The sequence below is a fragment of the Lethenteron reissneri genome, chromosome 1 (assembly GCF_015708825.2).
Source record: "Lethenteron reissneri isolate LAM-NWPU_2019-01 chromosome 1, ASM1570882v1, whole genome shotgun sequence".
Classification (NCBI taxonomy): domain Eukaryota; kingdom Metazoa; phylum Chordata; class Hyperoartia; order Petromyzontiformes; family Petromyzontidae; genus Lethenteron; species Lethenteron reissneri.
In genome coordinates, this window is record NC_083779.1 from 970,675 (window position 1) to 997,928 (window position 27,254).

Genomic DNA, 27,254 nt, shown 5'->3' on the forward strand with positions numbered 1-27,254 from the left:
AACCAAGACTCCATACACACGCATATCTGCCCTGCATATATGCTAGACCACACACTTAGTTGCCATCTGTGGCCTAGGCTGATCTACTACAGGCATTTTGGTGGTGCATTGGCACTGGCTGGTCCAAACTCTGGTTGACCTTTTAACCTAGGTTGTGCAAGCCTCACGGGCCTTACCATTTTCCCTGAGGGTGAATTGGTACAGTTCCGCACACTAGGAATTGGTCATTTTTTATGGCGATTTTGGTTGAGGCCGGGGTCGGTGATAATTCAAACCGGTTTGGTATCGACGAGTATTACATGGGCATCTCCCATTATGATCCGTTTAGAAGTAGTATTTGAGTCTAAGGAATCAAGATTCAAGGCTAATTAAGTGAGGATTGTCCAGCTATACTGCACATTGTATAGACAAAGCACCAATTTGTTTAGTTGTTTTCCCAAGACAAAATTGTAGTGTTAGATTTACAGCGAGTGTGGGAACCTAACCACAGCTAATGAAGGCTCTCATACAATTTCATTGAGGAAGTTTGCAGTGCGGGTGTCTACATGCGCGTGGGTGTGTTACTGGGCAGGATGTGAGGCTGCGGAGTGGGGGATGCCTCGTGCTCATGCTTAAGGCATGTGCAACGGAAATGGCTCACTAGAGATCTCCACATTGGAATAAAATATATAGCGTCTGCACCACATGTTAACGCAAATGTGAACCATTCTTCCGTGTCATACACGCACGTGCGCCTGTCGAGCAGTTCTGCACACTTGGTAACGGTCACAAAATACTGCTTCCCGGTCAAGACGAACTTCACAAAGACATCTCTGCCAGTGCTGTTAAAAACCCCGACCCCATGTGTCCCATAATTTCCTTCCTGCTGCTACAAAAACCAAAGCTTTATGTGTGGCTAACATCTGACCTCCAAGGTCTCCTATTCTTACAATATCCCAGGCTGGCTTTAGGTGTTCCCATTGTTTGCGGACTTATGGATACCACTCCATTGCTTTTTTCCAACACAAATTTATTCTCTCCTCAGACCCTCCACTGTGTCAAGGGTCACCGCAGTTGTCGTGTGTCCTGTGCATGATTCCCAAACGCTTTACCGCAAGCTTTATATTAGTGCCAAATGCACAACAAATGTATGTTAATAGGAAATGGATGATTTTTTGTTGTTAAAATTAAACTTGACAGCATTCCAGCCATTCTCAACCCAACAAGGAATGAAGGCTTTACCAGTCACCACGGTGGTGAGATGTTGACTACCTTGCCTGGTATATAGGAGGTTTTGGGTTCGATCCCAACCCTGATGCCTGTATATTTGGGGTTTGCATTTTTCCCCCATGGTTGCGTGGATTTTTCTTAGTGTCCTCTGGTTTTTTTACTCAAATTAGAATTAACATGCATTTAGAGTATTTGGTTGCTTTAAATTTCCACATGATAAGCCACTTCATTGAGCCATCATTTGTGGCCAGGTCGCTTCTTAAAAAAGCTATATAGTTGTATAGTCTGGGTAGTTGCTTATAGTTGCACGGTCTGGCTTTAACAAAATCTGTCAATGTTGGGCAAAGTACAGTGGGGGAAACAAGCATTTCTTTTTTTGTTTGCTTGCTATAGCCTACCAGAAACAAAATAAATAACGCCTGTTTCCCATGTTTGTGTCTCCACACAAGAAAGTGTTTTATTTACACAACCCATTAACCACATCGCCTGCTTGCAAGTGCATGCTATTGGCAGCATTGATTAAATACAAACTCTGGACTGGGTTTTGACATTCATTGCCTCATCAGCAGTTAGGTTTGCTTCAAGCAATGCTGGTGAACTGTCTGTTTTTTGTTTCATAGGGAATGACCCGTTTAAAAAGTCGGCACAGCTTCTTAACCGATTTCATTCGTAAGGCCTGTTATAGATTAGCCTTTAAATCATCGGGGAGAAAAAAAACTCAAACTTTTTGTAAAGGATTGTGCTTGAGGCCAAATGGTCTGGTTGTACTGTGCAACGAGTGGGGAAGGGCCCCTTGCCTGGGAGAGGCTCGCACGCTGTGCAGTGTTCCGTGGGCTGAGCAGGCCCCATGCCACACAAGCTCTTTGTGAGCGGGCGTGCCCGAAGTTCGGGCCGGATTCCAGTTGACGCGGCTCCTGTGTCGAGCACGGAGCATTTCATGGCCATATATGGTGCTCGGTGGCTAGGGAGGGGCGGGCGGCGGGGTCGGTTCGTTGCAGTTTTTGCTGCGAGGTGGGAGTGTCCCTTGATGGTCCGTGCAGACGGTGCTCAAACAATCGCTGGAACTTCTTTGCAGAGCGGAAACGGCACATCTGTTGGTCTTGGCAGCGATTGGCCGTCCGCTCCCCAAAATGTAATCCGGTTCCCTTGGTATCCATTAAGTTTCCGTGGTTCTTTGTTAATCGTGGCGCTCTACGGTGCCTGCCTATCTGGTTTTTCATTTGTCATCTCAAAAGCAAAGCTGATTTTGCCATTACATCATCTGGCGTGTGATCTGCAGGGAATAATTGGGTTTCGTGTGAGAAGAAAACAGGCAGCGCAAGTGTATACTGTCGAATGGATTTGTGTTTTAAACCATTTGACAGCTTATTTTTGAAGCAACACTTTGGAATTCGAATTTACGGCGCTGAATCAATCCAGTGGTCGATGAAGGGTGTGGTTTCACCATACTAAAGTGTTTGTGAAGAGGACGTGCAGGCACCAGTCTTGATAAACATACGCCATTGTTGGCTGTGGCCAGGAATCTGACCAAGGTTGTTAGGTTCAGAGTACAGTGCTCGGACAACTGAATCACCACCCCCCCCTAGACCCCGCACTATTCACATATAGGCAATGTAATAGGCAATATTGCAGCATTTTGTAATGGATTAATGTCAATTAGAGGGAGTAGTAAATAAGACTTTTAGTACAATGATGTTGCTGCCAGTTGCTGTCCTAATCGTAAGTTAGCACTGATGTTTGTTTGTAATACGTTTAGTATAACACGATGGAAATTGGTGAACAAAATGTTATGGCTGTGCATCAGCTCGTAATAAAAAAAATTAATTCCTTAAACCAAGTGTCTGGATTTTAAATAACACTTGCAGTCTACAAAACATCACCACAACATGCTAGTTCAATGCCCCAACACGTGAGTTGTATTGCCTGCGGCTTGCGAAACGAGTGTGCACTCAGCTGCAGTAGTGCACCTTGCCACTTCCTGTAACATGTGATGACTTGCCGTTTCCACTAGGATTCCGATAATGTAATCGGTTTACACTTTGACGCAACCGGCGTGTAAACACTTGCGCATTTTAAACGTGGGGAATGCAAAGGGAGGTTCCTGTCGGCTAAATCCATCGCTCTGGTGTTGATGCAAATAACTTAATTTTTGTGCGTAAATGGTGAACATCCTATCGAAATACTGACCCTTACCATGGGAATGTGTAATTTCCAACAATGACTCAAAACCATTATTTAAGCAGTGAGTTCCATCCCATTACTTGTTCGAGCAGGGAGAGTCACTTGAGTTCAACTTTGTCATGTGAGAACCGTATTGTATTTGTGCTTGTTCTGAATGAGCGTTACTTTTATTATTTAACTCCTGTCTGGAATGTTGGCGTGATTGGTTATAAACCAGTCATATGCTTACCTCGCAGCCTTATCTCGGATAAAAACGGGGCAACCATTCATTGTTTATCTGAATGATCTGACTCATTGATTGGTATGGGGCAGAGGTCGACAACCAAACTAACAAGAGACATTTCATTCGTATTCGGTAAAAACATTTTAAGAACTGAAATGCTCGTGTATATCGGAAGACGGTCCTTAATCAATAACATCACGAAGCGGTACGGCTCGAGCTTGCAGGTTCCCGACCCCTGCTATGGGGAGTTGTGACCTTAATCCCAACCTTAATGACCTGTCCCTGGGCACTGATTTAACTTGCAGGTGCAGAAGCTTCAGTAACCTAACAGAATATAGTTTGTACCCAAAATAACGTGGACGGACATGACATGTCCTGCCTATAATGTTTTTTTTTTATGGGGCATGTTTTAAAACTTGAATGAGAAACTAAAAATGACACTACTAAAGATGTAAAAAGGCGTTTAAAGCAGTGCAGGCTTAGAAACGGCATATGCCAGGCAGTCTCAGTTTTTTTCACAGTCCTGTACAATACCTCTTTAAAACATATTGAACAGTACTCTTCCACCTCCAATTCCTAATATTTGTTTTAAATTACATCTTAAATATGCAGTTGAAAATATTTGTCTGCGTATAATATGAATTGTGGAGCACTCCAACATAAAATCACAAACTTGAAAAGGGTTCAATTTGGTCTTCGTGGAAACAACGGGTTTTTGTTACAAAACTGATATACTGGAGGGCCCCCCCCACTCCCCTGAATTAGACCCTCATTTCACAAATGCCTGTTTTTCAAACGTTTCCTGGCATTCAGAAAGGTATTTGAACAGCAAGGTAACATATTTGCTCAGTAGAGTAAGGTTTGTAAACAATATTAGAGTGAAGATGACTCGCTCGCCACAGCCTCACCTCAGCCACGCCCAGCAGCTAGGTTTGCTGTGACCCAAGTTTTCTTGGGTTTACTTAACTGTTACATCATTCAATGCTTTTTTATTGTAACGAGGTTAATTTTCTGAAAGTTTGACTTTGCTCTGTGTGTTGGGCACAAAGCATTTGAAACGTTTCTCGTTATAATAATTGTCCCGTCCCTTTTGTGGCACTGTTCCTCCTTGCAGGCCGAGGCTGATGTGGCGTCGCTGAACAGGCGCATCCAGCTGGTGGAGGAGGAGTTGGACAGGGCCCAGGAGCGTCTCTCCACCGCTCTCCAGAAGCTCGAGGAGGCCGAGAAGGCGGCTGATGAGAGCGAGAGGTGAGATACGTTAAGGAACGTCGGGGCAGTCGTGCACCTCCGCTTTAGCACGGTTGGCTACGGACTGTGGGGGTGGGGGGGGGCCTAGTGTGTGTGGTGAGGCATTGTGCGATTGCCTGCGTTGTTGTAGTTTCTCGTCGAATTTACATTTTCCGCCATCTGGCCGGATGATGCCGGGAGTTGGCGCTTAACCCGTGATCGTAAAGTTGGAGTTCAACTTTCGTTCGGGGAAAGACTCTGGTTTATCACTTCTCTGGTTTAGATTTGATGTGTGTGACACCAATTTGTGGGTTATTTGTAGTGGTGATCCTGATCCTGTAGGGAGACTGGCCTCTTCCAAAGGAATGTGCAATTTTCACCACTGGCCCTCATCAGAAATGGGCACTGCCTAACACTCACTTGAACAGACACTGACTCTCTATCGTTGACCTACATGTGGTGTTCATATCACGAGGTGGTTTTCTTTCCCTATAGAACTTAAATCATGTGTGCAGCACACTAGACCACTTTATAAATGTGTGTAAGTATACAGTCTTGTTTTATTCCTAGTTTTGACGAGTTGAAACAAATCAATTCCCCCTCCATGGGTGGGGGTTAAAAAGTAATGCGACATCAATACAGCTAATCATTCATTTAAATTGTAATTTTCGAGAATATAAATAACTAAATAGATAAGCAGAACCTACGTCTCCTTCATGTATGTCTTTGCATAAAAATGTGTTTGACACAACCCATCATCCCCAGGGATGATTTTTTTTTAAAGTACAGATGTATGAAGGAGACCGTCATCTTAACCTCCTTTGCTTCCTCTGAGTATTCGCATTACAATGCAAACTCTTGCATTGATGATGGAACTTGAGCTCTCATTAATTATTGCCGAAATGGAGATGCGTTCCTTGTCATGTTGTCTGCCATTAATTAACTGTCTGAAGTATTAGTCACGAGCTTTACTACCCGGCTTCGCCTGAGACTTGGATTCTTGTCTTGGATTAATACACAGCCTACGCGGAGGGTGGGGGGGGATGCGTGACGTCAGCAGGCGCACCGCGTGATGCTGCCGCATGTGGGTGACATCACAGATGTGACGTCACCACTCGCCGTGAAAAATATGTCCATTATTGCGCCCCCCCCCCCCACCCCAAAATACAAAAGTCTATTTTTATACTTTTTGCATTGTGTACAGTCTGGAAGCTACCTACATGCCAAATTTAAAGTTCGTTGCATGTTGGGAAGAATGCTAAACATTTCGAACAGACACACATATTCACAAATTGCCCTTTTATATATATAGTTTAGTTTCAGTGCAATACATATTTGTATGGAGTCTATCCACGGGTCGTTTTAAAATGGGACACCTCCAGATTTAACCAACACCCAAAGCGCACCGATGCTGGCGACGTGGTGTTTGTATGTATGTAGAACTTTCTCACTGTACGTAGCCCACCGTGCTGATTGGAGGTTCCAGGGGGTAGACAACAAACTAAACCCAAAAAGCTGTTCTAAAGAAATTAGTTTTCAATCTCGATGATTTGAAAGTGCATAACTCACGATGGCTTCCTAATATCTAAAGGAAGAGCATTCCAGATGGTCGTAGAAGTGCAAGTGAAAGCGTGTGATGTGGTGACCATCTTTGTTCGATGGCTAACCAAAAGCTGCTGCTGCTGCTGCGAGGATGACCGTAGTCCGCCTGATGGTTTATGCTTCTTGATGAGATCAGCCGAGGTATTGTGATTAATTTGTGGTTTCCACTTTGTGTCATTAGTACGACAATATGTTTTCGTTCGGCAGTCGGTAGCCAATGCAGCTTGGCAAGGAACTGGACGGACACGGTCGGATGTGTGTCCTGTCCCACAGAGGCATGAAGGTGATAGAGAACAGGGCTTCCAAGGATGAGGAGAAAATGGAACTGCAGGAGATCCAACTGAAGGAAGCCAAGCACATCGCCGAGGAGTCCGACCGCAAGTATGAGGAGGTGAGGTCTTCTTTAGCCACTTGCTACTTCCCTGTCCACTTTCGACCTGCCTGAGATCACGGATGACACGAGCAGTGGCAAGTTTTCATCGTGCAAGGACAAATTCAAACATGAGGATTGATGCAAACGATTTGCATTATCCACATTGCAGCTGCTAGTGATGCCATGCAGATGTTGACAAGACCGAGATATTAAATACAAAAAAATGTCCACATTGGCTTGGTAAATAACTGATTTACTGATGGCACACTTTGTAAGAGCATCACAATGTTAGGTTGTGTCCTGATGTTAGTGTTGGCATTGTGTACTGCATTTGGGGCATGTGGATGAGGGAAAATAAAGTCCACTTAAGCAGTTGCTGGGTTTACAATTAACTTTAATATTGAGTGGCTGTTCATTCCTTGTTACATTTGTCTGCAACATCGTTAAGATGGAAAACATTCCTTGCTTAAATTAATACATTTGGGACTCATTGTTTCGAAAAGTATATGGACATTACTCAAATAATAATAGAATACGACGTTTCGATTGCTCCATAAGCAAACCATCATCAGGTAAGAATGAGTGATAAAACACAGACACGGAAACAACATAGGTGTGACTCTGTCTCACTGCATGTGTGTCTGCCTATGTTGTTTCCGTGTCTGTTTTATCACTCATTCTTACCTGATGAGGGTTGCTTGTGTTGCAATCGAAACGTCGTATTCTATTATTATTTCATTTTCTACGTGACTTTACCGAAATAACCAAAGAGTGTTCCTGCAGTCACAAAAGCTTTGAATCTAGTTTGAGATGGACACTACAAGTAAAGCTAATGGATGTAAAGTATCTCTGCTACACATACGTTTTATTGGGACATTTCCATTTCAAAAAGGCTCCGTTATTGCACCTACTGCTTAAGAGAAGCGGGGCTTGTGAAAATACTATCACTTTCCTTGTTGGTTTTCCCATCAAACGTGGTGAAGAGGTTTAACAAAATTTTTCTTCGCCCCTCGCCTGTCTCCCCTTGTCATGCCCGCCGGTGCCTCTTCTCCCTCCCTCTCCGCTCCGTCCTCCAGGTGGCACGTAAACTCGTCATTCTTGAGGGAGACCTCGAGCGGACAGAGGAACGTGCCGAAGTTGCCGACGCGTGAGTCATCATTTGTGACACTCGATTTGCTCCATTTTTGTTTCTGCACGAATGGCCAAATGTTTGCTCCATGTGGAGATTGCACCCACGTTGTTATTTTTGTTCTATAGTAAATAAAAGCAAATTAAAACCCTTGCATGTTTTCAAGACTAATCGGTTACAGCATAGAATTATTTTCATTTGGTTGAGTGAAATTGTTGAAATTCAAATGTCAGGATTTCGTTTAAGTCTAGGTCTAAGTTTCACAATTAAACTAGTTTTGCTTTTCATTTTAATCAATTGATTTACTTTAAAATTAAGAAACTAATTTAGAAACTATTAAAATATTTAAGATGTATCAAACCTGCAATTTGTTTTGGCCTATATATAGTGCTCATTCGGTGTTATCAGAAATATTGCCATTTCATTATTTAATGAGATAAAATCCTGGTCAGGGTCAACTTTACTCATCTCTCCTGGGTGTGTAAAATGATCACCCACAACTTGGTTGGTTCCATCAGTGTCCCATCCCAGTGACAGAGCTATTGAATTTCCAAGACCTGGCTCAGGACTGTTATTCAAGATTTCTGCTGCTCAGTGCCAATGTGAGCATATAAGGGGTGTTGCTGGTCTCTTTTGCAATGTCTAACTGTTAATACAAGTCGAAGAGTTTAAATTTATTTTCTGTTTGCAGTGAACACCGTTTAAAGCTCATCGTTATTTTCTACTAATCCGTTTAAAATGTATTCCTTTGGTTTGCAGTTTTGTTGGTTTTAATTCACACGCGTGTGTTTTTACCCCAAAACTAACGGAGTTTGTTATTTGTTGCATGCCGATTTGATTGCTGCCCCGACCCCTCACTGTGATACTAACAGCCAAGTCAGGCAGCTGGAGGAGCAGCTAAGAATTCAGGATCAGCACTTGAAGGGCCTCATGGCTTCTGAGGAGGAGGTATCATCACTTAAATACAAGTGCAATGATTAAACCTATCTTAATTTCTATTTTCCACTGGCACAACGGAGCCGTGTTGGGTCAGACGGCACGTTTTTTTTCCCCCCACTGTCACAAGCCGAGCCATGCTGCTGACGTGACTCGTAATGCGCGCAATGTTAATATACACGAAGATGACGCGGTGACCTCTGCGTTCGGCGAGCGCCGACTCGCGTCGGGAGCCGCACACCCTGACGTGTTTTGGATCCCTAGCTAGAGGCCAGCAAAGTGCCCACTCGATTCTTGGCTCGGTTAAATTCGTGGGGAAAACCACCCGTGCCTTGCTGACTCCTGCCCTGTGGTGGCACGACTCGAATGTGCAAGTGGAACCGTGAGCGTTGAATGAAGGCCCTCGTTTCTCATCGCAATTCCTCCTGCCATTTTTTCCCCCTCACTACTCCTGCAGCTTTGCGTGTCCATGTTGTCCTCCGACACCTTACGGAGGGAGCCTTTCTGTGTCTTCTGCCCTGTGCTGCGGTGTTTATTTTTCTGGACCGTTCGGGGTGTATTTGCACAGCTGCCAACTGTACCTATTTTGACCGAGCTTTCTCGGTCCTTCAAGTGATATATCTCAGTTTTCTGATATTGGTCGTGCGTGTTGTCCATGTGCCATAGTAGAATTTGGTACCTCTAGGTGTGACATGTTCGGATTACTGGTTTTATTTTCAATTTGGATAATTAATATGGATTGTGCAAGCAGGGTTATTCACCTTTTAGTGGCATTTTAAAGAGTGTTATATGTCAGGCTTGGCCATCTCAGGTGGTGGTTCCGACAAGTAATTACATTGTCTTGACCCTTGGACTAATTCGTTTTGTTAGAAGATGTTGAGTCAGAAATACATTGTGTGAATGTTATACAGTAATACTCTTATTCTTCATAGATGTTTGGTCAAGGAAGAATAATATTCCAGAGCCAAATACATCCTCAGGATTTTATGGTTTTGTGCTCATTTTCAAAGCTCTCGCCCAGACTGTGGGGGGAGGTGGGCACTTTAAGAGTTCACTTCTAATTCCTAAGCATCACAGTTCCAGACTAAAGCACCCATAGGAATTACTACATTTCATTGCCAATTCCTCAGCTTTCTGTTCCTCCCCTCCCTGTGGATTGACTCCTCCCCATCACGGGAAGGTGTAATTTACACCGCTAGTTCAGGAGAGCAGCACCTCCCTCCAACTCCCTTGAGCAGGAAACCCTCTGAGTTTATTTGACTCCCTCAGCAGGAACACTTGGCCTCTTCGAAATTTTAAGACTGACAAGAAAACTTTCGATTCTTGTGGGGGAAAAAAAATACAACCTTGCACTCGCCTTGTTGCAGCTACGTTTTCAGTTGGCAGGTTTGCTTTGCCTCAATCTAAAACTCTCTCCTGTTTTGCTGCTGAAACGGTTGCACGGTGACAATCGCTTAGTCCAGACGGTTAAAATATTTGGATAATATTGTTTGTATATAATAATAAGAGCCTCGCTCTCTCACTTAATCTGTGTGGTGCTATTGTCAAGAGTACTCCGCTTGCAATCGCAAGGTTGCAACTTCAAATCCTGATCAGGGGTTGGTCAGCTCGCTCGCTGCCCTTTTACGGCTTTGTAAATGAAACGGGCAACAGCGCAGGCACATAATGAACAGTGGTCATCGTGTGGATAGGCTGGTCACTGCCACACGTGGAAATTCTATCACTGAAAGAGCTGCCAGTGGAGATGAGCGTTGCTCCACAATTGAATTTTAGGTTGGGCCGCGTCATAATGGTCTAGCCAAATTTGTGTAGTTTTAGACACTTCCACCCGACGCATCCAAATTGCTTTAAATTGTCACGAGCACAAGTGTCTTTAACTGTTGAATTATCACCATTTGAGCTCACGAGGGGTTGGCTCTTTAGAAAGGAGATGCTGGCTTGTCACGTTTATTGATGGTTCCTAAGACGATCACCCGCCGTGCTTCCCTTTCCCTTCTTAGCCAGAGTACATGCTGCCCTGGCCTGCCCTGCCCTGCCCCCCCCTCTCTTGCCAATTTCCTTTTTCACATTTTTCTTTCTCATTTCCGCATTTGTCATCCTCTGTTGCAACTGCGACAAACCGCTGCTCCTCCTGCTCGCTGCTCCTCCTGCTCCTCCTCATCGATCTCGCCGCGAGCAGCAAGTGCTCCGAGCTGGAGGAGGAGCTCAAAGTTGTCACCAACAACCTCAAGTCTCTTGAGGCGCAGTCAGACAAGGTAGGGTGGGGGATCGGCTTCTCCCGGACAGAATTCCGTTGAACCCTGCCGAGCGGTGCCTTAAGCGGTGGGCCAAGGCCCGAGAGAAGGTGGTGGCCTTTTTGAGGTTTGTTCGATTTTCGGAATTGGCAGAGGCGTGCATTAAATGCAAAGCAATTGACATTTGCAGCCCCTTTATTAATCTGCTGCTGTGTGAAGGCATCCTTATGCCGCTAAGTCCCGGTAATAGGTGTTTGACTTTTTCTAGACGGGCGTCTCTCAGGATAATGACCTTATCTTGAACACAATTGTCATTAACGCTACCCTAAAAGGAAAAGCATGTAATAGGCTACGTTTCACGTAATGGCCCTTGATAGTAAAATGTGTGCTTTTTTTTTTAGAACAGTGTTATTGAAGAATGTTTTTTGCATTTTATAGGTGTCTACCGAAGACAACACGTAGGTTTCAATTAATAGTTCCTGCCCAGTTACCAATTGGCTACCTGAATCGCCCAGCTCTCTGTCGTACATTGCAGAATGTAGTGAATGACTGACTGGTGGTCAAAAGGCCTTTGCAGAGCACTGTAGAGTTGGGTAAGGGAGCAGCCTATTAAATTGACTCCCGGAGTGGTTCTGTGGTGTCACCTGGGGCTGTTGCCGGATTCCCATGAGGATCTGCGGACTGGGAGTTCCAGAAAGACAATTATTTTTTACCACTAGTCAATACTTGTCCAATAAGACAATTGGAATATAAATAGGTGGTCCAATAATATAAAAAACATATTTTTATTGTTTTAGATATGCCAATCTTACATTTTCTCTCGCTGTCCTTTCTCATTCTGTCCTTTCCTCATCTGACTGTACTTGTACGATTCTATCCACATGTGAAAGAGTTGAATGAAAATGTAATTTTGCAGGTGGGCTTGCCTTGCGGTTCAAATTAATTCTTCTTCTGTGGATCTCATTTCCTTAACAGTATTCGCAAAAGGAGGACAAATATGAAGAAGAAATTAAAATTCTTACTGACAAGCTGAAGGAGGTTTGTAAAGTTGTCGCACCAAAGTTATACGACGATTGGTCTGTGCTGTCAAACTTTGTACCGAACTGCCGAATATTGTATGTTGGCTATGTGTAGTTGACTTTCTGTTGCTAAACTGAACGTTTGCAAGGTACATATCAGCTGCTTTCTTTCATTCAGTAGGCATGGTGACTATCTAAAATATTTACACAGAACTATATTTGAAGAATACCCTGCGTGTTTATTTGGGTTCAAGGTACATATTGAATCTGTCCATTATGAAAGGTACTTGGGGGGGGGGGAAAACCCGAATGCCCTGTTACTCGGTTATACATTTTGATCCGTGTTTATTGAGTATGAAAATGAAATGTAACTTTATTATTCTCGTATCAATGCCGGTTCGTTAACGTAGTGGGCAGTACTGTAACTATGGTTTGTCGGAAGCTCTTAAGTTTTAAGATACTTTTTTGGAAGGGTCTTACATGATTTCGATTTAAAGCTTTCGTGACTGCAGGGATTCATCTTCTTGGTTTTTTCGGTAAAGTCACGTAGAAGGGAAGTAATAAAATAATAAAAATAAAACATAATGAAATAATTCTCACGACGTTTCGGCTACAACGCAAGACGGCTGCTTGCGTTGTAGCCGAAACGTCGTGAGAATTATTTTGTTATGTTTTATTTTTATTACTTCCCTTCTACGTGACTTTACCGAAAAAACCAAGAAGATGGGTCTTACATGAGTTTATTTGGCCGATTTCTTTTTATAAACGTGTAATTATAAATATAACATTTCCATAGATTGTTTAACGTTTTGGAACTGTTGTAGTCTTAGAGGGGGGGTGGGCAGACAAAGGTTGTTTGGGGTGAAGCGTTAATGTCGCTTGGATTTGGCCCAGCTATTTATGTGTTTCACCTGGCACACACGTTCATGTCTCCCTTGTCGACCACATCTAGGCTGAGACCCGTGCCGAGTTTGCCGAGCGTTCGGTAGCCAAGCTGGAGAAGAGCATTGACGACCTGGAAGGTAAGAGTTCCATTCCTCACATACAACGGGTTTTGTCGGAGGATACCAGGAAAAGAGTTAATTCAAGTGTTAACCAAGCAGCCAAAATTGAAATCCGTTTGTGTCGCTGTAATACGATAAAATTGTACACCCGACGAAATCGCCGATTTGAGATTTGCTCATACATGAAAGAAAGTAGGTGTGGCCTTGGCCGAAAGCACGTGTCTTTGCCCATTTATGGTATTTTGGATCGTTAATCGAGCTTAATTGCATCGATTCCGCTCAGGTCGATCTATAATAAACAAACATTAAAAAATACCGGGTTAATTGCTGTCGACTTATTTCCAATCGATCCAGAGATCGAGTCATGATGTAACCACGCCCTCACTTCATTTGGTTGGCTAAGATCAGCAAGATCGGTGATTTACGTCGCAGTCCGTTTTTATTGTTCCACAGCGGCGTCCCTGCTTGCGTGTAACTTTTCCCGCAGCTGATGCCTCCTGAGGGGACTTGTCTCCTCAGTTTTGCCACCGTGTGCAACACGTGGCCTCTGGTGCTTAAATATAGCACCGTGTCTCTTCACGCCTACCCATTGCCACTTAGCTTGATCGTGTGCCAAAGTCTCCTCTCCTTGGTTGAGAGTTTTTGCGAGGTTAATGCCCTCACGCAGGGGTGAAAGTAAAGTAGTAATGTGTGGTGCAGTCTGTTGGACGAGAAGACCTCGGAGAATAGTGTGGTTCCGGTTTCTGAAATGCGTTTTAGTGGAATAGTACGCGAGGTATTGGGCCCCCGCGCACTTGTGTTGGCCGCATGGCATAGTGCGAACAACCGGGAATGCATAGCAAGATGAGCTGAGGAGGGCACATGTGTGAGATACAGCGTGTAAGTTTCACTGGGTGATTGAACATCCCCAAGGGGCTGTGATATTTGAGGAGAGTTGTAGCAACACTGCTTTGTACTTTCTTCCGTAGTTGGAAACATAATAATTTCAGTTCCCACGAGGCATTTTATCCATTTCCTCTAGTCACACAGGCCCCACACCCACAATTTTGTTATCAAATTAAAGCTACACATGTCCTCTAGAACAACGAGTTTTAAAGTTTTTACAGTTTTTATAGTTTTAACCAAAACACTAACAAAAGTAAAAAAATGGTACCCTTGTGATTTTTTTTGTAATTTATATCACTGAGATGGACATGGGAAAAAATGATCAGGGTACAAAGGATTTCCGCAAATGGGTACATGCGAGTGGATCTTCGAGGACAGCTTCGTTGTAATCTAAGGTGGGAATTATAAGCAGAAGGAAGTCGATGCCTGCTCGGTTTATTAGTACATTGAAGCCAACATTGGCTCGTACTCATGCCACATCCAGCAGCTTACCCTCCCTCCTGCCTTGCGCAGATTTGGTGAGATCAGGATCCCTTCAGGTATCACCCGCCACAGTTCTTGTCCACAGCAGACAATTGCACTCAGATGGGTTACTGAGTTGCCAAAATAACAGCAGCCAATAAAAAAAACTCTTAAATGTTGAGTGAAGCTAATTCGGTCTAGATGGGTGAGCGGGAGAGGACGGGGGGGGGGTGCTCGGCTCGCAGTCGGAAGAATGTGAGTTGGGAGTCAACTCGGCCCGTCCACCCTTCTGGCTTCGATAAAATGAATACCACTTTGTGGGCGAAGTAAAGTGGTTGTCTCATGGATATAACCACCGCCGACAATGGAATTTTGAATTTTCAACATTGGCTCGGTCTGGAAAATCACTGATCATTTTTGAGTGAAACTAAAGTGACTTGACAAAGATTGAAAATAGTAGCAGGAGAGAAATGAGGCACCCTGTGAACAGCTGATGTTACCATTTTGGATATGTATGATTAATTGTAGTTCGAAAGAACCATTGAGAAAGATGTTTGCAAACCTCTTATTTCCGTTTTAAGCTGGTGCTAATGTTCAAGGCAGTCGTTTTTTAAGTGAGGATTATTGCACTATTCCAGTTGACCATGCGGGAGGGGTTAACGCTAACATTTCATCTAAGAAGTTGAAGGTTGTGCGCGAGGTGTTGTTTTCATCAGCGTGGCACTTAAAATGTATGGTGGTGATCTAAAGCGTAAGGGAAAACAGGTGCCCAGTGGCTTGATGCTCGCTCATCAGAGAGCTCATGGAAAATGTTTTTGTCAACGTGGCCTCGACTCCCAGCAGCAACCTTTCGTAAACCTGCACCCACTTAGCGACCGTACGTGGTGGGGGGGGGGGGGGCATGCCTGTGTGCGTGCCTTGCTCTTGTGGTGCAGTAGCAAGGATCAAGCATAGGGATTGTTCTATGGAGGCAGCTCAAAAAAACCTACGTTATCTTTTTCACTCCCAACATAAATTTCAGCATGACACCCAAACTTTGCCTTACAAATAATCTTTACGTTGTGTGTGTCCTAAGAATTTGTCACACCGTGTTGTAAAACAATATTTAAATACAGTAATTTTGAACCAAGGTGTACAACACTGATCGGACACCATTGGGGGGGGGGGATCTAATTGTAATGAATTATTGGAAGAGAAAAAAACTTTGTAATTTTATATTCTTTTGTTCTTTCGGTAAAGTCACATGGCTAGAAAATATATAATAGATCACGACGTTTCGGTCACAACACAAGCAACCGTCATCGGGTGTGAAACAAACACAGCAGGGGGAGGTAAGGCCCACTCAGCTATTGAGCAACTATTTCAGGTGACCTGGCCATAAAAGATTGCCCAATGAAGTAGCTGATCATCACATGGGAATTTATGTCAGCCAAATACTCTAAAATATTCTAAAAATAATATTATGAAATGATTACTATTTTACATCCGGGTTAGGTAGCCAAGGTGGAGTAGAGGGCTGATTTCTGTGTCACGCACGGAGCCAGCACCGTTGAGATCCTGAGTTTGAATCTAGATTTCGGTTGGTAGTCAACATTTTTAGTGACTAATAACCGCACAGAAACAACCGCGTTACGTTTAGTTCTCACTTACTTTGACTTGTCCTCCCAGCTGGTAGTTTTGATTGCTGCGTAACACGCTGCCGACGTGAGGCGCACCACCACATGGTGAATAAAGACCAAATTTGTATAAATATCAAAAATAGTTCTGAAGTCTGAGCTTCCTAATTACAAAGTTCTCAATCTCCTAATGTTATACCGATAGCACGTTTGAACATAATTGAGGAGGAAACCAAACCTTGCAACAATTTTAACAAACTTTGAAGTTGTTGAAAGTGTTGTGACCCTTCTGTATAACAGAGTTTTTGCAGCCCGTGATAATGCAGGAGAAATTCAGGCTTGGTGACTCGCTCTCGCGAGCAGCCCACTACCAGGTCTGCCGTGTGAGAATGCCGTTGACAAGAGCCGCATTTTTTCTGGCAGGAAGCACTGGCTTGAAGTGGGTGATGCGTTTGTTGAAGGTCCTTGGGGTTGGGTTTACGCACCCAACCCCCGCCCCCCCTTGTTACAATGGCCCCGTGTCCCTAACACAATCCCGGCCACTGTTTTGCACGCCCAGTTTTTTAACAACGCTCTAATGCCAAGTGTTTGGCAATCCTCATCGCAAGCTTGTCTAGTTGCTACAACAATTTTAGCAATAGGTCAATTTAGAATGCTTTTCTGGGGGGAACAGTGGTTCCTTTCAGTAGTGGCAAAATATTTGTCCATTGCTGGCCAAAAAAGTTGTGCCACATCAGCACTCTTTGGACTGGGATTTATCAATATACTTTTAGGAAGAAAAACAATTTGGGCTGCGGGTGAAGATTTGTCACCTTTTAAGAACACATGCGCTAGCTTTTTGCGCAAAAGTAATTAAATTTTCAGCTTCGAACATTGGCCAGTTAACATTTACACCCCTTACTTCTCTTACGCTTCCGCTCATTGGTTGCTTTCACGACTCCCTCTCACACTAAACTTTATTGTGGGTAAATCTCAAACCCAGATATCTCCGCATTACGAATTTAAATTGTACTACAACTTCGGCACGAGTATTCGCGTGTGTGTGTCTACTCCAGTGTTCTTCGCTAATTTTCAGAGGGAGGAGGGCACTTTTGCCGATAAGACATCCGTGTGAGGGCCGCCACACATTGGAAACAATTGGGGGTTTGACAGCAGCACGATGGGGGGGGGGGGGTGTGTTTTCACTCCGTGTGTGTTGTCGGGGGGCCGCACTATAGTCCACCAGGGACCGCCAGTGTCCCGTGGGCCTTGCAATGAAGAACACCGATCTACACCAACCTTGTGTTTGATTTCAGGGGAGCAGAGGAGCTTTCCTCGCTTATCCCCTCACTTATCCCCTCATGCTGTTTCTCCCTTATTGATTATCTGCTGTTTTTCCTATAGGTTTAATTTATTTTTCTGCATCTCTTCTTATGTTGTTCCTTCCATGCCCTGCTTTGTGCGTCTGATCTCCCCTGTAGACGAGGTCTATGCTCAGAAACTGAAATACAAGTCTGTGAGTGAGGAGCTGGATCTTGCCCTCAATGATATGACCTCGATGTAAATACTCCTTTCCTGCTCTGCCCTTCTTTGTTGTGCTGCTACTGCCTGCTAACCTGGCTTCCTCCCTTCCAGTTTTGTTTAAATCTGGCACACTTTTGTCTCGTCGCTTAAGTTTCCGCGCGTCGCTATCTTCACGACAGCTAGAGCCCCGCAGAATCGTCACGTCAAGGCCAATCTGCAAGCGGTAGATCAGTAGTTTAGTTAAAATTCTGCTTACACGGAGAAAAAAGTCCGTTAAAAAATGGGAGCCCCCTTGTTGTTGGTCACGGATTTTTTTTATTTACGATAAAAAATTATTTGAAGTGTCTGAACCATTTTACCAAACGTCAAATTATGTTTTCCTTTTTAATATGCTCCTCTTAAACCTCTGACCTTACAATTTTTGGTAGAGGCACCACTTGCAAATACACGTCCTCACATTCATAAGAAGGCAAATTTATAATCCAAACCTTCTATGCCCATAATTTAATTAAAATGCGGTGCGACGAAGCCATAATTTTCGATGTCTGTCACCAGCTGCTTTATGGTGTCGTTAATATTCATTGCAAACTGCATTGGTGGAGTGGGGTTTTTATTAAATGTTTTGCTTTGCTTATTACTACAAAGATTGGCAACTTTTCACAGTTTAATTGCTTTGCCGCTTAATTTATGGCCTTGTGGTTGCAGCAGGCACATGCCTAGCACAGATCCTTTAAAACTCAATAATTCTTCATCTGCGCTCCATTTCTTTTTTATTGCCATTTAAAGATAGATATATCGACGGTGCTTTGATGAGATCCCCCCCCCACCCCCCGCTGGTGCCTATCAAGCACATTAAATCAGGTCATTGTGAGCACTGGTGACCCGAACAAACCCTCTGGGGCATTCAATCAATTACGGATGGCGGCGACTCTTTTTCTACTTGCTGTTGATTTTATTAACCGTGTAGTGTGCATGCCCGCGCTCTTTTAACAGATGTGGTGTGGTTTTTTGCTTCTAACAGCGTTTTTTTAACGGAATGCGCTTTGTAGCAAACGAATTGATCAGCTTGCGCAATTCTGAGTAGCCATAGTAGCAACTTGAAATGTGTGTACAACTGCAGCGTTCGTTTGCTCGTGCTGTTGCAGGTTGATATCGTTAAGATTATGGGATCACATCCTTACGGGGGGTGGGGATTTGGGGTTAACTCTAATTGTTGCCTTCTTGAGTCAACAAATGAATACTGCTTTGTTGGAAATGAAATGGGTTTTTTTTAAAGGAGATGTTCACTCCACTGTGAATGTGCAATTTTCACCATTTGCTCTGGGCTTGTGCTCTATTTATACTTGACTTTTACACCACTGTTCTTTGCATTATTACAACCGTTGTTGCTTGTGCATATCCGCTTTGAATGTTGCCTTCTGTCTGCGTTCCGTGTCTTGTGTTTGTCGCGTTGTAGCTAAATCTTCAAGATGGTCTCTCTCCATTGGGGGATCCTGGATGTTGCTGCTTTCGCTGGATTCGGGCCCCTTCTTGCCCTCCTCCCCCCACCTCTGGCCTTCCTTCCTCATGTCTTCCTGCCAGTCTCTCATTTTTCCATTGCACACGCACACGCACGTGTCATCGGCCCCTGCCGAACCCGACGCAAAATCGGTGGATCCTGCACAATGGCAAATACTTGGTAAATGGGAGTGGTGCCGCTGGTGGTTGCTCCGGATTGTTGGCACCTTTTTGCAGAGTTTGGCGGTCGATTTGAGGATTTTACAAAACCATGTTGCTATCGTGCACACATTTGACCCTTGTTGGAACCAGTAAACTTGCCACTCTTTTGCCATCATTGTCCCCTTTCCCCTCCTCCTGTCTTGCGTTGCACTTTCCATCCTGCAATGTTCTTCGAATAAAAACTCCAGCTTCATCTGCGATTCTGTCTGCTCTTTCTTTGGTTGTTTTCTATGGGCGGTGATATCCATTTCCTTTCTGGCTTTCTGCTTATTTTATTTTAATTTTGGTCACTGCCACTTACACCTACGTCCAAGGTAACAATTGATGCGTGATGGAACAACTCCCATGGACTAGCATGAAAATGATGAGAGACCTTGATCAACCTGTGCGGATTTCTTCGTGGGCCCTGTGCGCAAGGTTTTAATCCAGCCTCTGAAGAGTTTTGTCCTGCGCTTTGAGCTGCTTCTTCGCAGTACATTTTTCTTTGCAAATTATTTGTCCAGGTGTTAGTTAAAAATATAATTTTTTATTTGCAAACGGTGCTGGTCTGTCGAGTGCATTGTGTACAAATTTGTATGAATTTCCTGGACTCTTCTAATTTTTTTTTTGCCTTCATCTACGAATACACAATCGGATTATTTATAACGTTTGCACAAAAGTTACTCTATTTTACCTGCTCATCCTTTTCAAACCCTTTTTCCCCGAACATTCAACCACCCCTACGTTCCCCTTTGAATGCAATTTTTTTTGCGAACCGCATGTACGTTTTTCGCGCTGCAACGTGCGGCGTTTGCGTCGTGGCGATGTGGAAAGATTGGCACCACAGGGTTATGCCGCCCACGGTGTGAGCACCGGAAACCCCCTTCCCAAGGTGTGCGGCAGACCCTTGCTCTCCCGCACACACGCTGGCTTGTACGTTTACATTGCGAGCGTTGCGTGTGGGCTCCACCTATCCTGCACCACGCCATCCATCCGTCACCGCCACCCCCACGGACTTGTGCCGTGTGTCCACAGCCAGTGGGGGAGCGCTGGCTGCTGGTGCTGGGCTGGGCCCAGAGTGCCTGTGCGCAAAAGTCACCAGGTCATGCTAAACTAACCCGAACACAATTCTAATATTAATGGCTGTCGTTGTGGAGAACTTAAGTAACGATATAAATAAGTTGATGTGTAACCAAACCCTGGTTGGTAATTCAAGCCGACTTTCAGGCTCGCGCTGAGCTGAACCAGTCGCGATGTCATGGGGTTCAACGAAGAAGTCAGGACTCGTTGCGTCGTTCTCTTGGTTCCACTTCTCCAGCAGTTTTGGCAGAAAAACTTCTATCGTCAAGGCAGGCGCAGCAAGTAGGTGGCTGACCGACTAGCTGTGGAGAGACTTTGCATTTGTCCGCTTTGAGGCCTGAGGTAAACTTCCTCCTTGGCCTCCCTCAGGGCAGCCCTGGCCACACTTCTGAGAAAGTAAACAAGCTTTTTTTATTTTACCAGGTCACCCCCGCTGAGAGCCGTGTGGCTCTTCAGAAGCAATCTGGCCATCACAAATGATAACTCAACCAAGTGGCTTATGTGAACATGTATAGCAGCCAAATACTCTAACGCGTGGTGTTGATTTAGTGAGGGGGGGAAACTGTAGGACCTGGAGAAAATCTACTCGACCACGGGGAGAAGATGCAAACTCCAAATATACAGACCATCTTAACATATTTTTTTAATATTTATATGGACAAAAAAGGTCCCCATATATGTAACCATTTTAATGCAGTTATACATTTCCCCTTAGACCAGTAGCGAGGGCAGGCAAGCAAATTAAACTGCCACCGGGGCAATGTCGACAGTCGCCTAAGCCGCCCCCACCCCATGCATGGGTCCAAAAGGCATTGACATCACCGTTTCTGCTGCAAGTTGTGTGTTTATTTAATCGTTTTATGAACTGGTTGTATAATTCTCCAACTGCAGGAACTGCCCACAGTCGGCTTGTGATACTACATTGTCGCGTTTGAACCTCGTTTATTGCTGACGTTTAAGCAGGAGCGTGCTCTTTGCACATCGATTGCCTCGGTGTGCACCTAGCCTGGTGCGAGTGCCATGGTGATTGCGCCAGAGCAATTGAATATTGAACCACAAGGCAAAACACAAGTTTGAGTGTGCCGTGGGTTAGGGGCGCCACGACGGTGGCTAGGAGATGTTAACTACCTCGCCCGGTATACAGGAGGTTGGGTTTGATCCTGACCCTGACGCCTGCTGCTGTATATTTGGAGTTCTGGTGTTCGCGTGGATTTTTCTCCGGGTCCTATGGTTTCTCCCTCCCACATTTAGAAATGTGTGTTTAGGGTATATGGCTGCGTTCAATTTCCACAAGCCACTTCTTTGAGATATCTTTCTTTGCTGGGTCGTTTCTGAAAAAGAGCAATATAGCTTGGTGGGCCCTAACTGATAAAATAAAAAATAATTCAGTTTATTTTGCTCGTAATTGTTTTACCATATTTCCCCATGCTGGTTGAGTTATCACTTGGCCACTGCTGTTAGCTGCGGCTGGGAATCGAACTCTGGCTGCCAGGTTCATAGCTCAGTGCAGTTTAATCACTACCATTGCTCCACTACCAATCATAGATATACAGTGGTACCTCGCTATACGTCGTTAATTCGTTCCAGAAGGTAGGACTTGTACTGAAAATGACGTTTACCAAACAAATTTTTCCCCTAAAAAATGAAGGGAAAGGAAATAATCTGTTCCATAGTATAAGAAATTATATTTTATATGACATAATACATTAATGGGGTTATATAAAATAATGTAGATACTACTTATTACTAAAATGCATACATTAATTAAAATAAATGCATAAATTAAAATAAATTGAAATAAAAAAAAAAAATTTAACATCACTTTACCTCGCTGAGAAGAGGGTTGTGCACTGAACGAGATCTGTACAGGCAGACTGAGGAGCGGCGCTTTGTTTCAGTCGTGAACAGGGTCTACGCGGGTACGCGGTCACTCATCCCGACCCATACAAGTTCTAGCAAGCGCGTCGTATCCCAAGATCTTTTTTTCTCGTCAAAACACGACATATACCAAATTCGACGTATTCCAAAGCGGTCGGATACCGAGGTATTACTGTACTTAATTTAATGTCCTTTCTATCTCTGAAGATTTAATGTGATGTGCTGCCATTCTTTGTGCGATTCGTGCACATTGCCACAATGATCACTTGATGAGACCTACTCACACCGGTTCCCCATCGATAATGAAACCAGAAAGTTGTCGCGATTTGACCGCGTCCATTATTTTTCTATCGTGTGGACTGTAGCAGCCCATTAGAGGCTGCGTGGGTCTTGTGTGAAACCCATAAGACCGTGTGTGGAAATAACTTTGTTTTTGTTGAACTTCTGTACCGTACGTAGCTAACCGTGCTAGTGTGCTTACTTTTATGTACATGTTTCGTAAGCATAAGCTATTTAGGATGACCTGCGTCTCGTTACACCTTCTTGCCTTCTACCGCATTGTGTGCTTACGGCCCTCAGCCAATGTTGTTAATTCAACGTTCAGATGGTGGCGGCGGTGAGTTGACCCACAGAACAACCACGGTTTTATTTTCGTCCGCAAATTACAACTCTGTTTATCGACCCCCCCCCCCCCCTCTCCGGAAGGATGATGGGCTGAGTCAACTGACCCACAGCCAGTGTTCGAACTCTTAACCCTCCAGTTGCGAGCTGCTCGCTCTTCCACCGAGCCACTTGGAGTCTCCACGTTGGTGGCTCGGGGCCCCCACTTCTCATTTGATGAGCGAGGCGGTGGCTTGCCATCGTCCGTAGCAACAACACACTTGGGACGTGTTTAGCTTGCTCTTGTGGATACCTGTGCATTTTAACACGTAGGCTTTCGCCTATTATGGATACCGATGCATTATTGTAATCTGCAAGTGGTTACAATCTCACGTCCGCTCTTTACAGTTCTTGCACTGTATTTAGAGGGGGAAATGGACTTTCTCTCACTGTCTTTGCCTTGCTTCTAACCCTTATCTGCGTTCCTTTTGTGCCTCCCCAAGAATGCTATCACAAGGAGAAGGAGAGTAACCGCGTGCTAACGCGCGAGCTCAGAGTCTTGCTGAATGAATTCAGCGACTAAGTCGGTCTGGTACTTGCCCTCCTCCCTTCCTCGCTCCTATCCTTCATTGCTTAGTCCATGGGCTCAGAACAAATATCTCGACCCTCACGCCTGCTGCAGTTGGCATGTCTATCTCTCAGTGGTCGTGGGGATTTTTCTCCCGGGTCCTCCGGTTTTTCCCTACACATTTCGAATCGACATGGGTTTACAGTATTTGGCTGCTATACATTTCCACGTGGTAAGCCACTTTGTTGAGCTATTATTTGTGGCCAGGTCACTTCTGAAAAAGAGCTGCATAGTTAGTGGGCCTTACCTGGTAAAATAAAACATTGTTTACTTTACCTTGCTGGTACCACCTGATGTGGCAAAACCCGAGTTGTATCAACATCTTCATATTGGCAATTTAATTAGTACGTTATCACATTCCACTTTTATGCGCCAAATACAGAAACCTGTATCCCCAAAATGTAATGCATAACTATCCTGGCCCATGGTCTAACTGCTGCTGCGATCCATTCTCGTGCGACGCACACAAACGTAATAAAGCAGCAGGGCACTGCTGTGCGCAAACGAGCACACACGTGACGCAAACATGTGTGTCACGCACACAACACAAACTTCTCCTGCACCAGCGTCTCCTCCTTGTTCTGATGTTTCTCTTGAGTCTCGTCATGTCTCCGTTGATTCTCTGGGACTTGACATCAGGTGGAGGGGGATGGTCCCCTGCCCTCTCTTAGCACCTCCCCCTGGGATGAAGTCTGTAATGTTGATTTGGAAGAGGTATTTTTATCAACGTTGATAATGCCGAACCAATGCCTTGGAGTTATTAATGTCCGTACGTAGCCAACCGTGCGAATCGGAGGTGCCGATTGATGTCCTTTTTTTGTTGCATTTTTAGAGACTGGCCTCCTATTTATGTACAACTTTTGTTTTGCTGCAATCGGCGCAATGCACAACACAGATTGGTTAGCGTGAGAACGCTCCAACTTTAGTTACACTTCCCTTGTTTTACTGCGGCAGCCATCGGGGGCGTGTGTGTTTCTCTCCGGCTGCGGAGCTGCGTCCTCTGCCCCCCTGGGTTTTTTGCCGTGGAAATTTAAAACTCCGACTCCAGAATTTATCACCACGACTGGGGGGGGGGTGGGGGGGGACCCTTCCCCAGCCTCCGGCACACGCTGTCGAGGCCCAGCGTCGTCCCGTCGTTGGTTCCACAACCGAACGAGCGGCAGCGTGCCCGGCTGCGCGCCAAATTCATGTTTTCTCCCTCGCCTGGTATGCAGGAGGTCGTGGGTTCGATCCCAACCCCGACGCCTATATATTTGGAATTTGGTCACGTTGATTTTTCTCTGGGTTCTCTGGTTTTCCTCTCCACATTTTAGAAACGTACATTCAGAGTATTTGGCAGCTATAAATGTCCACGTGATGAGTCACTTCGTTGAGCTCTCCTTTGTGGCCAGGTCACTTATGAAAAATAGATGGCTCAGCGCGGGCCTTGCCTCGTAAAATTCCTTCAGTATAAATACATTTCCGAATCTGTATTTGTGTAAACGTCACGGGGGGGGGGGGGTTCTAATTGTGCTTTGACCCGAGCGTCGTGCCGCTCACTCGCCCTGTCGCCTCTCCCCTCCCCTTCCGCCCCCCGCTGCCCACTCGGTGATTTCTGTGCGCAGATAAACTGGGTCACGCCAAGGACGAGAACCTGAAGCTGAACCAAGCCCTGGAACAGACCCTGCAGGAGTTGCACAACTTGTAAGGGGGGGGGGGTGGCGTCAAACCTTCGGCCCACCCGCCTGCCCACCCGCACGGTCCTCTTCCCGTCAAGGAGATCCCTCCACCCTTGCACTGCCTCCAGCCACCCTCCCCTCCTCCTACCCCCTCCCCACTACTCCCATCACAGTGCATCTAACCCCCCCCCACACCATCGACATCGCTGACGCACGACTCTGCACAAACCCAGCACCTCTCTCAGCCTCTATCTCTTTCTTCAACTTTGTAATTGCTCCTTCCTGCAGGACAATTAAGGGACTGCATCGGCAGTGTTGTACAAGCACAAACCTAAAATATTTGGCTACCTGTCTTTGTTAACACTGCCTTATAACATTACTACGATTGTGACTCTTATCATGTCTGCTGTAAGACGGTGTTAATGGACGTTTTAAGTTTGTCACCACCCCCCCGCCTGTCTGTCGATCCCTGTCGCTGCGTGACGTTGTGGGTGGGGGGGGTCTGCGTTGTTGGCTTTGCTGGGAAGTTGCTGGCACTCTGTTTGGCACCGGTGGTGGGTGGCGCACAACCACCACCGGCGGCACCACACCTCCCTTCCCGTGCACTCCCACACGTCTGCTACAGATGGCAGCGTGTGGTTTAGCAGATATTGTTTTTAAATTCGTGGTTGACATTTTGTCGTTGCTAGCATTGTGCGTTAGTGACCCAAGCTGAATCACGGACGTCGCTGCTGCTGCTGTTGTCTCTCCCCCTGTTGGAATTGGCCGATGGAGACGCGAACGAATCTTGGAGACGATGAGGGGAATGAAGGCCGAGGTGGTACATTGTTTGAAGGCCCCCCCCCCCACCCAAAGGGGTTTGTCCCCTCATCTCAACGCTTCTCACCGCTGGCTCAGAATTGTCCTGTTGTTATTCTCACTCTGACTTTGGCCATAATTGGAGATTGATTTTTTTTTAATTCGTCACACCTTGTTCGCGATCGGCACAACTCCCCTCCCTTGTCGTCAGCCTAAATAATGGCAAACCGTTAATTATCCCTTTTTTAAAAGGTGGAAACCCATTCCGTTATCGTTTCAGATAGACGATTCAGGTGGGAGTTGGGTGATGTGAGCGTAGCTGTGCCGTCGAGTCCCGTCTGTTTAGAGTTCGTGAATGTGAATTAAGCCTCGTGTGTTTGTGTTCCTAAAAGTAGTTTTTTTTAACCTCGTTGCTTCTGCTCTGGGGGGGGGGGTGGGGTGTGTGAAAGGAGTGCTCCCTTCCATAACTTCCTTACTATATATGAGATATGATGTCCCCCCCTCCTTGCTTCTTGAAGACCTAAGGTGCACGGCAATTTCACTGCAATCTACGCGAGCCTGACGTGAAGGTGATGGATTGGTCGCATCGCACAATTGCCACGCTTTTTGCCCCATGCAATCGGAGGTTGCCACGCCCGTTCCCCACCCTGTGGACGAGAGGCAAAATGTCAATCGTGGCCGTGACCACAATCCAACATTGGTCTGTTCGGTGAGCGAATTAGTCGGGCGTGTGTGTGTGTGTGGTGGAGAGAGTCGTGGTGTGTAGTAAATATCGCCATTTGGGAGACAAAGGCGGCTGGGCGTGGTGTTGGCCACCCCACCTCTCGTGTGCCGTGCCAGCCTTCATCGGTGCTCAATAACAGCACTTGTCCCAACAGCCTGTTAAGGCTACATGGGGTATCTGTGTTTTTGTAGTGGTTAGCGCACTGCTCTAGGCAAAGTAAGCGAACCTCGGCCACAAGCAAACATCGGTGGCGAATATCTGAGCCAGCACTGGTCCTCCCCTAAGTGGACCCAGCCATAAATGAGTAGCTAATGAAGCATGTAAACATCAGCACTGGGGAGACAAAGTTGGCCGAGACAGCTGGTGGGAAACGTTACTCCTTTGTGGGCAACATCTGCCTTAACTGCCTCTTTTAGTAGTATCTGTTTCCCTAGGTCGAGTCTGCGTCAATCGAGTACCTGTTGTGGATTGTAAACATCACCACGAGGGAGACAATGGTGGCTGGGCGTGGTGTTGGCCACCCACCCCTCGTGTGCCGTGCCGCCCTGCATAGGTGCTCGCTAACAGCACTCGCGCCAACAGTCTGT

General features: G+C 45.4%; 1 protein-coding gene across 6 annotated transcripts in view; it reads left to right on the forward strand.

Annotated features, from left to right (window-relative positions):
- Positions 1-26,567, forward strand: part of LOC133351652 (tropomyosin alpha-3 chain-like) — a 49,025-nt gene extending 22,458 nt beyond the window's left edge. For 2 of the 6 annotated variants that reach the window (XM_061568102.1, XM_061571191.1), the window contains 8 exons: positions 4,728-4,861; positions 6,716-6,833; positions 7,892-7,962; positions 8,817-8,892; positions 12,090-12,152; positions 13,086-13,155; positions 17,561-17,639; positions 19,060-19,515. In XM_061568102.1, the coding sequence (XP_061424086.1) occupies positions 4,728-4,861; positions 6,716-6,833; positions 7,892-7,962; positions 8,817-8,892; positions 12,090-12,152; positions 13,086-13,155; positions 17,561-17,639; positions 19,060-19,063 (615 nt within the window). In that variant the 3' untranslated portion in view covers positions 19,064-19,515. Of the gene's footprint in view, positions 1-4,727; positions 4,862-6,715; positions 6,834-7,891; positions 7,963-8,816; positions 8,893-11,059; positions 11,136-12,089; positions 12,153-13,085; positions 13,156-17,560; positions 17,640-19,059; positions 19,516-25,091 lie in introns of those variants that run through there. The other 4 variants (XM_061567436.1, XM_061570405.1, XM_061569661.1 and 1 more) reach the window with 3 other exon arrangements.
- The last annotated feature ends 687 nt before the right edge of the window (positions 26,568-27,254 follow it).